Raw genomic sequence first — 13,449 nt, 5'->3', positions numbered from 1 at the left:
GGACTGGCAATTCTTAAACAGCCTCATCTCCCAACCAGAAGCAGTTCCCATGTCCTGTGTATCTCTGCACTTCAGTGACAGATCCCTCTTTTTCTTGCTGTTTATGAAATGAAACCCCTGGAAGCTGCTAATCCCCAGTGCCCACAGTGGAAGTGTCTGCTGGGTGCCCATGTGGTGTAAGCCCATCCCATGACACCATGTCATCCCAGCCTGTCCCTCTGCTCAGGGCAGCCCAGCTGCCACCAACCAGCCAGGGGGACACACGTGGTGCTGTGAGCCCTTCCTCAGCCTTGGCCATGCCCCTGTGTAGAATGGGGAGAGAGACTACGGGGTCCAACAGCACCCAGAAGCACCTGAGAGTGTTAAAGGGTGTGGGAGCTGTGTTGCTGGAGCTGAAACAGGCTTGGTTTTATCCCTTGCTCTGAAGACCAAGTCCAAGTTGGAAAGAGTTCAGGGCATAGTATTGTTTACATGATTAAAGAAAAGCATGTGCCACATCAAAAATAGATGTGACAGCTCTGTCACCTGTCAGGCTGAGGGAAATCCCAGTAGCTGTCACATCAACTCAGGCATAAATAACAAATAGAAGAGGGGAGGGCGCTCATTGCAAGCCAGGACACAGCTGTGCTCTAAGCAACTTAAGTTTCAATGTATTTAAGCTAATGCACTCTGTTGTGTCAAGGGAACACTTCTGTAGCTCAGTAGCCAAGTTGCGCTTCACAGCAATTTAAATAAATGCTAGCCACAAATCCAGACAACCCTTTGGACGAGAGCAAGCCTTGGCTTTGTGTGTAGGGTTCAAGATGTACAAGGTACAGCTTACAGGTACAGCCTGTACAAGGTTACAGCTGTGGGCTCTTGTCTTGTATGAAACCCAGCTCCAAAAAGCTCTTCAAAAGAGGGAGGCTGCAGGACAGCTTTCAATGGGGTAAGAAGCCTCCCACCCCTACTGCAGAAAAGGAGCACTCTTTGATATGCACACAGCCCTCCCCAGCACACTCTTACCCTCTTTAGAGCCCTGAGATACTATCTTCTTTGTAAAGATAGAGAAGTAAAGCAACTTTGTCACGGTCAGACAGAAAGCCTCGGGCAGAAGGAGGAACCCAACCAAGTCTCACATCCCATGCTAATGCCTGGTTCATCCTTCTCCATAAAGAGACTGTGAAAAACATGCCTGTGACTGCAGAACAGGTCCAACCCGATGGCTTCTGAGCAGCAGCATCACAGCTTCCCTGCCTGTGCACCACAGATGGGGCTGGACAGACACAGCCAGAGTGCTCAGCCAGGCATTTGCCAGCTACATGGAAAATTGCTCACACGAGATGTTTGTCCCTTCTCTGGCAGAAGGACAGTGGGGTGGCTCTGTCCCTGGGTATCCTGGGGGCACCACGGGGTCTCTGTGTGGGGACTGCACAGATGGACAGCTGCACCAGTGGCTCAAAGCAGTGGGGTTTAGAGCACAGCCACTGTGCTGTGCCAGGCCCCACTGAGCCTGGACACTGCCCGCAAGTGTCACTTGATACTTTGGCACTGAGTGAGTCTCATCACCTTGCTGAATTAGCGTCCATCTGCCTGATGCTCCCTGGGTACAGGGAGCTGGAGCCTTAAGCTGTTCCTTTGTCTTTCCGTATGAGGGAGAGATAATTTTCTTTTCTAGGTCACATAACAGATCAGTGACACAGCAGGGTCAATAAAGGAAAAAAAAAAAAAACAAAAGCCAGCCCAGGTTCTAATCCTTACAAACAAATGCAGCTTGGCTCAGGCAGTCCTTGGACTCCTCAGTACAGCCTTAGGGGCTTTTCATACTCCTCCTCAACCCTTCTCAGGTAGAGGGAGCATCCCCAGGATGAGCAGCTGGAAAGCACAAAGTTTGCCTTTTTTGTGGAAGCTTTAGATCTGGCTGATATCCATGATAATGCCTCATCTTAGGATCTGACACTCGGCAGTTGAGCTCCCCAGCACTCTCGAGGTGCAGGTAGGAATTAGCCTGTTATCCCAGTATCTGCCTCTCATCCAGGGATCTTGCCAGGTGATTAGTGCCTCCTGGCTGGACTCTCTTCCTGCTCACCCTGAGACAAGCCCACAACGTGGCCTTACAAACAGCAGCTGCCAGAGGTAAGAGGTTGATCCCATGGAGGAACTATTTGGGCTGGAAGCACTGACCAGTGGGCTCAGGGAGGCAGCCAAATCTGGAGGCACAGTCCCCTTGTCCCCTCATGCTGTCAGCCAGTCTAGTCCAGTCAATCTCCTGAGCCAGGCAAATCACAGACATCACCCAGGGTCACAGGAAGCCCTGCCCTGCAGCTTTTCTCTGGCACCAGGTGGTTTCCCAGCCATGGGAGGTAAGCTGCAGTCAGGTAAGGACTTTAGCCCTCCCCTCCAGAGCCTGAAGATTAACCCTTGGCAAGAGGGTTTTGCTGCTCTTCCAGCAAAGGCAAATCCTTGTAGCAGGGCAAGGGAGGACAAGATGGCTCAGGTGCCACCCAGACTTGCTGCTGGAGGGAATGAGATCCAAGGGACAACAAGCTGCGCCCTCTGAGTGAACACATGTTGGCAGCCTCCTGTCCATAGTTTGTTACCAGTGAATAAAAGGCACTGTGGGAGCTCTGGTGGCACTGCCAGCAAGACCTGAGAGCCTGAACAGGGGGACAGCCTTGCTGTGAGCCAACCCTTTAACATACAGCACCCTGCTCCTGCCCCAGGAGACCTTCTGCTGCATTTAGGCTGTGGGAGAGACCCCAGACCCTCAGCACAACTCAGGATTTACAGTTCAGGGCTGACCCTGTGTACTCAAAAGCATTTATCCTGTAGGAGTCAGGACTCCATGTTCTTGGGGAGTGCTACCACTGAGCTTTGGGTAAGTGAAGGGGATGCTCAAGTCAAACAACAACTCATCCTCGCTGTTTTAGAGCCCATTGCCAACACAAACTGCACAGCACAGCACCCTTGCCTCCTCACTAGAGCTGTGCAGGGGCAGCCACTGCCCCACCCTAATACCCTCTTAAGATACCTCAGCTGCCACTGAGGCTGAGGACAAGACAGGGAGAGGAAGAAGCAAACAGTGCCATAGGCAGGGCTTGGAACTACTAAATCCAGTCCCCTCATCCCCTGTACACAAACCACCTCAGTTCCCCTGCACTTCCCCAGAGGTCAGGCTGGACAGCAGCACTCTGGCCTCTCCCAGCACCCACCTCCTTCTCCATTTCACCCCCCATGGCCATCCCATTCTCAAACAGCAACACCAAGGTGCAGATCTGAGGGCTGGAGGAGCTCTGGCCTCAGCTTCCCTCCTGGGGTGACCTCGCTGGCCCACCCGCAGCCCACGCATTGTACCAAGGGACCTGCACACAAGAGATAATCCCTCAATCTCTTAATTGTTTTAAAGACAAACAAAACATAAAAGCATTAAACTTGTAAGGTGATAAAACTGAGTCATCAGTCTGAAGAAGAGGGAGCAGCCCGACTGGGGGGCTTGGGGCACTAAAGCCACCCCAGACTGTGATGATGACGATGGTAGTGGTGAAGGAGCAGCAGCAGCATCCACTCTGAATTTAGAAAACCCCCTACACGCAGCGCTGTGCTATATGCAATTACTTAATCACCCGAGTGAGAGATCCCAATCAGCACCCACTAATTACCTTAACACAGCAGGCTTGTTTCTTAGAGCTGCCGATAAAGCAGATTCTGCTGAAGGGAGGCTGCCCCTGTCCTGTTCCCCCCAGCCCAGCCCAGCCCAGCCTGGCTGGCTTCACTCAGGGACACCGAGCCTGGATTCTGGCAGCACCAGCAGCACCCCTGCCCTGCCCACACAATGGCAGAGTCCTGCTGTGGCAGTGTGTCCCAGCCTGGGGGCACAGGGAACACCCCCAGGGCCTGACTGCAATGACAGTGTCTCTTGCTTTTCCTCCAGGACTGCTGGAGATGCCAGACATGGCCCTGATCCTGTGCTGAACCACAAGCCTGTCTGGGGAATGGCTCCAGCAGCACAGAAGCCCCACCAGACCCCAGAAGCATCTTCCAAAACAAGTGTCTGAAGCACCAGGAGCTTCACATGGATACTGCACATGCTCCAGGCAGCATCAGCTCCTCTAACAGGAATGCTAAGGAGCTAACAAGTCCTCTCATACACAAACTACACTTCTTTTTGTGAGGTCTGTTTGTATTTAATTATCAAATAACAAAGTATTTACATCAATGTTAAGAGTTTCAAAGCATCTCCACCCCCCCCACCACCCACAAAGCTGGACCTTTTCAGGTTTTTTCCAAAGTTTTATTATTATCCAAAAAAAAAAAAAAAAAAAGAAAAAAAAAAAGAAAAAAGCTAAATATTTTACTTAGACACCGAAAAAGGCAAGTGAAGGGAGCTGGGGAGAGAGACACAGATCTACATGTTCTCTGCATAGTCAGTTGGAGATCTTACAAAAGACTGTGTAAAAAAATTATAACAGCAGAGGAGAATGACTTGTAGGGTTTTATGGACCCCAGGAAGCCAAAGAGCATCCTTAGGTGGAGTCTCCCCTCTGGAGTTTATTGGCTTAGAAAGTAAACTGGCAGACAGAATGATGATGGAGGGGAAGCTCTGAATTCCCAGGGCCTCCAGGTCATGCTGGCTGTGGTGGCGAGTCCAGTGACACGGGGTCCCACCACACGGAAACACAGATGGACACACAGACATGTGGACACACAGCCCCGTGGAGGAGGGCTTTTCTGGGATTGCCTTACTGCCTTCTTCCCTGAAGTGTCCCCAGCACATCTCCTTCACCAGATCTTGCTGAAAGCCTTGGGGAATTAAGCCATCCCGGGGTGCTCCTTGCACCTGCTGCCCTCTGGAAAGAGCAGGAGGCCGCTCTTGCCAGGTAAAGCCCTTCCTGTCCTGCTGCACCCTGCAGGTGCATGGACAACCAAAGGCCTTAACATGTGTGCCTGCCTTCTTTCTCCCCAGCTTCCAGACCAAATCTGGCTTCCACATGTTACAGTTGTAAAAGGTTTCTCCCAAGGATAGGGATTTGTATAATTCAGGCCGAGCTATGGCACAAGCCACCCCTTGGAACAGCCACCAGGGGACAGGCCGTTTGTGGCAGCTGCCCATCCCTAAAGGCTGAAAACATGGGAAGACCCAGAACACTGAGGTTTAGGGAGTTCCTGCCCAGGCAGAAATGCCAACACAGCAGACTTGCTATGAGGGGAGGGAGGGAGAAAAGGCTCTACTCCCAAAATTATTTTTAAAAAAAATTCATTAAACCAGCTGATGCTCTTCAAGCCAGCATGATCTCTCCATACTGCTGAAGAACCTGTTCAAACTGATTTTAAATGTTTTACTCATTAAAAAAGGAGCCACCAAACAACCAACCATATACTTGGTTCATAAATAAGTGGCTGGGTCAAACTACACCAGGGCACTGTGGGAGTGGGTGAGTGACAGGCAGTGGCTTACCGGGGTCCTGCTCTGGTGGAGATCTGGGGCAGGGGTTTTGGCCACCTTCTGCCCATGTTTGGCTCCCACCCAGCTTTTGTAGGACACTGGCACTATGGCAGGGGCTGCTGAGGGGTGAGCTGGGTCTGCAAGGAGGCTGTGCCAGAGGCAAACTGTCCCAAAGGTGATGGGGAAGCACAGAAAGCCCATTGCCTGAGGACTGAGAGGAGGACACAGCCACTGGCTCCCCTCTCTGGGTCCTTCCCTCCAGCATTCCTGCCCCACAGCATTTCCTGATCCCCCCAACCCACCGTGCTCCAGGAGAGCATCCAAAGACCCCCAGGTCTCTCTGAGCAAGGGTCTCTGGGACCCAGGAGGTGAAGGAGTGAAGCTTTGTGAACCACCATGGTGAAAGGTTTCCAGCTGGGTACAGCCACAGGAAAGGGAAAACTGACACATGCAATGAAGTCAAGGTCTGGGACGGTGCAGGGATCACTCAGGGGTTATGTACAAGCAGGTGCTGGGTGGGAGAGGGCAGGGAATGAGTGTTGCCCTGCCGAGGCCAGGGATCAGCCCCACGGGATGTGTGTGGGACAAAGCTAGGCAGGAACAGCCACCCAGAGCTGAGACACGGCTGAGGCCTTTGGGAGCGAGCAGAGAGGAGATGAGGATGCAAATGTGGCACAGCACTTCCAGATGGGGGTATGTGGCTGGGGATGCTGCATGGGGACTGCTGCCTGGAAGCTGGGACACTGTGGGTAGAGGGAAGGCAGCTAAAAACATACCAGGTGGACAAAACCATCTGTGAAAGTCGAGTACTTCCTCCAAAACATTCCCACACCCAGAACAGCTACATGGGCCGTGCACCCAAGCACCACAGTGGCACTGGATTTGGTGGCAGGGCCAGCCCAGGGGACTCTGCTGGTGGGAAAGCTGGTGGCAGAGCTGGGGAGGGTGGCTGGGAGGTACTTCCCAAGGGTCTGGCTGGAAGACCTGGAGCATACGGTGGGAGAAAGCTCAGCAGGGTGAGGTCTCTGCTGGCATCCCCAGTCCTGCTCCCCAGAGAGGTGAGATGTGTCCCTTGGGGGAACAGACATAGCTGGAAGATTTGATTATGTGCCCGGGTGCTCTGATGGGACAATGTTGGTCACCAGAGCCTGGAGCTGTCACATTTCAGAGTCCCAGAACCCACCAGCTGTTTAGGTCATGGTGAGGCCAGAGGGACCACCAGAGTTGTGCTGCCACCACCGCCACCCTGGCGCATCACCCCATTCAAGTCAGCCTGGAATTGTGACATCCTTGTGGCAAAACACCCCTGCCAGCAGCCTCAGGAGAGCCAGAGCCAAGAGGGAGATGGTGGGGAATGTGAAGGGGTAGGGAAATTTGTGCTGATTTATAAAGGGGTTGCAGGAGACTGGGACCATGTGTCTGAGGTGGGGTGATGGCTGTCCCCCAATTCCTCCTGGCTCACCCCAGAGCTGTGGGGGGAAAAAGTCTCCCAAAACTCAGGTCTCTTGGCAGGAGATGCTCTGCTTGCCCTCCTGAGCTGGCTCTGTTGGTTCCCACAGGCTCCCCTCGCCAGCAGAACGGCGCCACTTCGTTAAACACGGGCCAGAAGTCTTAATGAGCGATGGGGGCTCCCCTGGCTGCATCTGGAGATAATGCCCTGTCCTGCTCCAGGGCTGCTCCACAAACACAGCCCCTCAGTGGGGAGGCCAACCCTCGGCGCCTCGCGGTGAGGACAGCAGCGTCCCTGGTGCCAGGAGGAGCCCCACGTCTATAGGTTCTCTCCAGGCTGGTACTGGGGCTCTGTTGAGGTGAAGTAGTCCTCCAGGAAAGCCTGCAGGTACTCGAAGGTGGGTCTCTCCTCCGGGTCCTTCCGCCAGCACTGGCACATGAGGTCGTGCAGGGACTCGGGGCACTCGGGCGGGCAGGGCATGCGGTACCCCCGCTCCACCTGGTCCAGCACCTCCCGGTTCACCATCCCTGCGTGCCAGAGGAGACATGGCACTGATCAGAGCCAGGCCAGTCCTGCACCGTGCCTGTCCCAGAGGGGACACCAAGGGTCTTGTGCCAGGACAGGCCTGAGGGGCAATCCCAGTGACCCAGGGAGAGAGGGACCCCTGGCCTAGCAGCACTTTGTCCCTGTCACCTTGCTCAGGGACTAGAGCGGGACAGGGTGGCTGGGATGCTGCATCCTGGCCAATATCTGCTCACCCCAGTGGGGCAGGATCCGACCTGGGAAGAGGCAGCTCAGGGGCAAGCACTGGGCATGAACAGCTGGTGTTGGGCACCACAGTGGGGACGGGGCCTCTGCCAGCAAGTGCCAGCCCTCACCTGGGTATGGCACTCTGCCCTTGGTGGTCAGCTCGGTCAAGAGGATGCCGAAGGACCAGACGTCTGACTTGATGGTAAACCTGCCGTACAGAGCTGCTTCGGGGGCCGTCCACTTGATGGGGAACTTTGCACCTGGATGGAGAGGCAGGGTGAGGAGGTGCCTCCAGGACCCCTGTGCAACCAGAGCCACATGCTGGCCCCGGGCACAACACACCATGGGGACCAGTGGCCACTGCTCTGCTGCCAGCAGCCCTGGGCACGCACCTTGCCGAGCCGTGTACTCGTTGTCCTCGATGAGTCGGGCCAAGCCAAAATCAGCCACTTTGCACACCAGGTTCTCCCCCACCAGGATGTTTGCTGCCCGTAGGTCCCGGTGGACGTAGTTCATCCTCTCCACATAGGCCATGCCAGATGCGATCTGTGGGGACCAGCACGTGGGGCACTGTGGCTCACAGGATGACACAAGGGTCCCCGGGGACAGCCTGGCACCAGTAAAGGGATCAGGCCTGCAGCAGAACCCAGCTGAGGTGTGGGAAACACCAGCTGCTCAAGAAATGCCACACAGACTTGGGTTTGCTGGCCAGGGAGAGCTGGCACCAACAGGAATGGGCAAAGTGATGGTCCCAGAGTGCAACCCCGCTCTGAGCAGAGACCCAACAGTGACACCCACCCAAGCGGAGCTGCAGAGCACCCCAGCGACCTGCCTGACCAGTGACAGCCACCACAGACCAGTGAGGGGCTCAGGCAGCCAGTGTCCCCACAAGGAATGAGAGAGGCCCGGGGATGTGCAAACCCACCTGAGCAGCCATATCCACAAGCTGGGGCAGCCGCAGGTACTTGCCCATCTCACCCTTCAGGAAGTCCAGGAGGCTCCCTGTGAGGAAGACCATGGTCAGAGCAATCTGGAGGAGCAGAGCCCCTCAGCTGCCCCCTCGGTGTCCCTCCCGTGCTCACCCTTGCTCATGTACTCGGTGACGATGTAAATGGGCTCCTCTGACACCACAGCGTAGAGCTGAACCAGCTTCTCATGTCGGAGCTTCTTCATGACCTGGGCTTCCTGCAGGAAAGCCTCTGGGGACATGGTGCCAGGCTTCAGTGTCTTGATGGCCACCCGGGTGGTGCCATTCCAGGTCCCTGTGGCACAGGACACGCTGCTCAGGACACGCATAAGGGGCAGGGGGCTGTGTCCCTCCCTTGCTCTCCCACCCCACCACAGGCCTCAGGCATCTGCAGATGGCTGGGGACAGGATGCAGGTGGTGACACCGAGGGGACAGCAGGGTGGGAATGATCCTTACCCATCCACACCTCTCCGAAGCAGCCCTGTCCCAGCTTGACCTCCAGCCGCAGTGATTCCCGGGGGATTTCCCAGGCATCCTTGGCAAGGCCTTGGGTCTGGGGCTTGGACGTGGGGCAGATGTTGGTGAGACGGTGGCACAAGCCGTCAGCATGTTCTGGCACAGGAAGGGACAACAGCAGGGTGACACATGGGTACTTAAGCATGTCTTTACTCCACATCTTTCCTGTAAACACCTTGGGGACCCATACTCAAACCCTCACCCTCTGCCCTAAAACCCATCTTTTCATCACAGTCCCACACAGCTGGTTTGGTGTCCCCCAGCATAGCAATGACTTCCCAGCAGCACCCGCCCTGCAGCGAGGGCAGGGACAGCACCCAGGGTGCCACCCAGACCCCAAGGGGACCCACATGGCTACCCACTGGAGTAGTAGGCCACCAGCTGCTGCAGGCTGTTGAACTGGGTGCGGGAGGTGATGTAGAAGCCGCCACTGTCCAGCTTGCGGATCTTGTAGTGCTTCACGTTGAGCCCCTTGGCGTTGTCAAAGTCGGACACAGAGAGGCAATAGGCACCTGTGGGCAGGACAGAGGAGCTGTGGGAGATGTGCCAGGGATGGGTGCTCCCCATGGGGTCCCACTGTGGTGGAGCATGGCCGAGGCAGGACTGGGCATGGAGGTGCTGCCTTCACCCAAAAGCAGAGGAAGGGGAGCGGCTCCTGGCTGCACCAGCTGGCACCAGGTGCCGGGGAGGAACGGCACAAATCCCCCAGCTACAGCCATGCCACACCATCACAACCTCCAGCTGCCCTCTGCTTGCACAGCAGCTCTGCCAGCAGCCATCCTATGGGATGTGCTAACAGGGGGAGAGGAGCAGGCAGAGCCAGGCTGGGGGGAACTGCTGACCAACAACTCCTCAGTGTCTCAGAGAGGAGCTAAGGGGCTGCTGGGCCCAATTCCCTCCTGCATAAATCCCATCACAGGCATTGCTTCAGGAGCTTGGCTCTGCTCTGCCCACATGAGAACAACGTGGTGTTGCTGGGCCACAGATAGCAGAGGGGAAGATTTATGTTGCTGCTTGAAGAAGCTGCTTCCATCAGAACAAAACAAATAAGTTCAAGGCATAAAACCAGAAAGGGATGTCAAGGGGCTTTTCCCAAAGGTGCCTTTTGAGCCAAACTAAACCAGGTAAGAAACATCATCCTCAGATGGAGTCAGACCTCAAAGATCACAACTCACACTTTTAGAAGTGTCAGACTTGAAAGGACTAAATTCATCATTCCCCCAGCCTGGCTGTCCAGGAAACACATGTTCAAGGTCTTGTCACCATATAGGGACCAAGGGGAAAACCAAAAAAAACATCTAGCTGGGGGTGTACCAAAACCCAACCAAATAAATCAACAACAAAAAAAACAGAGACTTTCCTGCCTGGTGGTCTTGCCAGAGTTGGTGAGACACCTGCCTTCCACCCAGGAGCTGAACCAGCTCTGTGAAGGGCACTCACTGGGTAGGCAGTGGTGAGAGAGAAGTGGCCACATCCCTGCAGCCTACGGGCTCAGTGGTGTAACAGAGCATTTGGCACAGACATGCCACTGGTGATGTGATGGCAACATCAGCATTGGCTCCCTGGAGACCAGCACCAGCAGGAGAGACTGAGGGGACTCAGGGTACCTCCACACCCCCCAGAGAGGGTCTCCTCCAGGCCAGCAATACCCCCAGCCCAGCTCACCTTTCGTGGTCTCGCTCTCCCGGACCAGGAAGGTCCCTCGGGGGTTTTCGGGGTTGAGCAGCAGTCGCTCGGACTCCCGGCGAGTGATCTTCCCAAAATACCACCTGCAGGAGAAAGGCAGAGGCTCAGCACCTGGCACTATCCCCCTCCACTGCCTGCCCAAGCAGGGGGCTCAGCTCTGGCCCACCCACTGCAGGTTTGGGAGACCAGGGGCTGTGTCTGGGCTCGGGCACCTTGCTGTGTGCCACAAACAGCCTGGGCTGGGCATCACCTCTCTACCATCAGGGCTGGAACCTTCCTGCCACACTTTCAGCTAGACCAGGTTGCTCAAAGTCCCATCCAAACCAGCCTTGAACACTCACAGGGATGGGGCAGCCACAGCTTCTCTGGGCAACCTGTGCCAGTGTCTCACCATCCACAGGGTGAAGGACTTTTTCCTAACATCTACTCTAAATCTCTCCTCTTTTAGTTTAAAAACATTCCTCCTTGTCTTTTCACAGGCCTTTCTGCCCATGTAAAAAGTCTCTCTCTTGTTTAGAATCCCCTTTAAGTTCTGGAAGGCTGCAATGAGATGTCCCTGGAGCCTTCTCTTCTCCAGGCTCTCCATCAAAACCAGACCAAGAGCATCCACGGCCCTGCTATGCCACCACTCACCCCTCCACCACGCAAGCACGCTGCAGCACCGCATTTATGGCTTTAAAGAAAGGCTAGTTTGGACATTCAAAGGGGAAAACTAACAAAAAGGAAAAATCCTGAGGGCTTGGAGGCTTCTCCCAGGAGCAGGGCAGGGGTGGAGGGGGAGCGCTCGGGGTGTGTTTGCTATCACTTGTCTATAAACTGTCTAAAAGATGGCAATTACTCTTCAGCCTGGATGGAGTCTGAGGGCGCGACATAGTTACTGGGGATGTAGCCCGTCTGTCCTGTAGTGAGGGAATGAGCCAGCCACCAGTCACCTTCCCTGCAAGAGAACCAAAACACACTCAGTGTGAAGCCAGGAGCCCCCCAGCCAGCCCCTCGCCCGCCCACAGGCACCGGGGGAGGATGAGCCAGCACAGAGCCCCACGGGGAAAAGGTGCAGCCCCACAGCCCCCAGCCCCACAGCCAGACCCCAGCCAGGAGTGCTCCTGCTGCCAGCCCCTGCCCGTGGCTCTGTCTGGGTGAGCTCTTGTTACTGGGACCACCCATCCACATATAGAAAGCTTTAAACCTGAGCCAGGCAGGGCAGCCAGCAAACCAAAATAACTTTGGAGCCACCTGAATGGGAAGGGTATCTGGCTGGAGGCTGGGAGGCACTGGGGGTCCTGGCAGCAGGGAGCAGCAGGCAAAGGGAGAGACAGGAAACGTGGAGAAGCAACAGAACGATGGCAGCGATGGAAAAGAACCAGGAAAACCCAAGGGAGTTAGTTAAACACAGGCTGCAGAAAAGCAGCAGGACAGGGCTGAGGTTTGGGCAGGGGCTGAGCCCTGCCCATCCGTGGTGTCCAGCCTGGCTGCAGTGGGATCTGTCCAGCCCGGGTGTCCCATTCACAGCCCCTGAAAGGCTGTGGCCCCAACCAGGAATCTCCTGCTGCCCCATCGAGGGCACAGCCACGAGTGAGGCTCCTTGTCCCTAAAAACCCGTGGCTGAGCCACCATCTGTCCTCCTGCCCCGGGCACAGCGGCCCCAGGTGTGCCCCCAGGAGCTGGAGGGTGCTCTGCCCTCCTTCCCTCCGGCTCCCACTCCGGACAGGGCTGGAAAGGACAACAAACAGAGAACAACAAGAGGACGGCAGGAGGTGGCTTCCCCTTCCTGCAGACAGCAGGGCTTTTCCTCCCACCACCTGCATCTTCTTGCCCATCAAAGACAATCACAGAATTCATCCTGACCACAAGGGAGACGAGGCTACGGGAAAAGCGCAGATTCGTGGGAACGGCACCGTAAGGATACAAGAGCTTGGCAGGACAATCTCCGCAAACATGCTACAGAAAAACACCAACAACCTCACTCACCACTACAAGGATCACCAAACCACATCCAGACCCATCCCTGACCCTACAGACGTGTAAACCTCCATCCTTGCTCCAGACTCACCAGCTGCTTGTGACCTGTGCTTTTCCCAGCTAAACCAGTGATGCTTCAAAGCACCGGCACAACCCAGCCATGGCCCCCAGCCCCCTGCAATGCTGTCAGTGTGGTGGGGATGGTGGGGACCTTCCAGGCATCTCTTCCTACTCATAGAGCTGGGCTCTGCCCCTGGAACAGCCTCACAGCAGCCCTGCATGACATTTTAGCTTCTTCCAGCCCCAGCACATCTCTTGGTAGGCAGCTTGTGCTCCTTAGCCAGGGCTGTTGCCCCAGTCACCTTCACTGAGGTGGCTCTAAAGGGACAGGAGGCTGGTTGGGCTCCTTTCCCACAGGACCAGAGTAAACATCTGCTTGAAAAATGCCCAGCTTTTGACTTGTGGCTTTATTCCAGCTTGGGCTGCAAGGCTGCAAGCTGGGAATTCAGCAAAACAAACTATTCCAAAAATGTCTCAGTGGGGAAAAAAATAATAATAATCATCATCATCAAAACAAAGCATTTCAACAATTCCCTGCACAGTCTTACCCAAAATATCCCGCCACATTCCAGCTGGCTGCCTGCTGACTGGGAGGAGACTTCTTCCTACTGGAAACGGTACTACAAGAGCCTTTCTAC

The 13,449-nt window shown here is 55.3% G+C and overlaps 1 protein-coding gene across 4 annotated transcripts in view; it reads right to left on the bottom strand.

The window, feature by feature from the left end:
* Positions 1–4,065: 4,065 nt before the first annotated feature.
* The window catches only part of SRC (SRC proto-oncogene, non-receptor tyrosine kinase), a 28,361-nt gene continuing 18,977 nt past the window's right edge, over positions 4,066–13,449 (bottom strand). For all 4 annotated transcript variants that reach the window (XM_088064443.1, XM_088064442.1, XM_005524662.3 and 1 more), the window contains 9 exons: positions 11,631–11,729; positions 10,772–10,875; positions 9,469–9,618; positions 9,047–9,202; positions 8,705–8,884; positions 8,548–8,624; positions 8,015–8,168; positions 7,751–7,882; positions 4,066–7,399 (listed from right to left, as the gene is read on the bottom strand). In XM_088064443.1, the coding sequence (XP_087920569.1) occupies positions 7,191–7,399; positions 7,751–7,882; positions 8,015–8,168; positions 8,548–8,624; positions 8,705–8,884; positions 9,047–9,202; positions 9,469–9,618; positions 10,772–10,875; positions 11,631–11,729 (1,261 nt within the window). In that variant the 3' untranslated portion in view covers positions 4,066–7,190. The remainder of the gene's footprint in view (positions 7,400–7,750; positions 7,883–8,014; positions 8,169–8,547; positions 8,625–8,704; positions 8,885–9,046; positions 9,203–9,468; positions 9,619–10,771; positions 10,876–11,630; positions 11,730–13,449) is intronic.

Source organism: Pseudopodoces humilis, chromosome 19 (assembly GCF_049639895.1).
Source record: "Pseudopodoces humilis isolate 2021_Gansu_Grassland_sample_001 chromosome 19, ASM4963989v1, whole genome shotgun sequence".
NCBI classification, from domain to species: Eukaryota; Metazoa; Chordata; class Aves; order Passeriformes; family Paridae; genus Pseudopodoces; species Pseudopodoces humilis.
The sequence above is the reverse complement of the archived record's forward strand: the minus strand, read 5'-3'. Positions and strand labels throughout refer to the sequence as shown.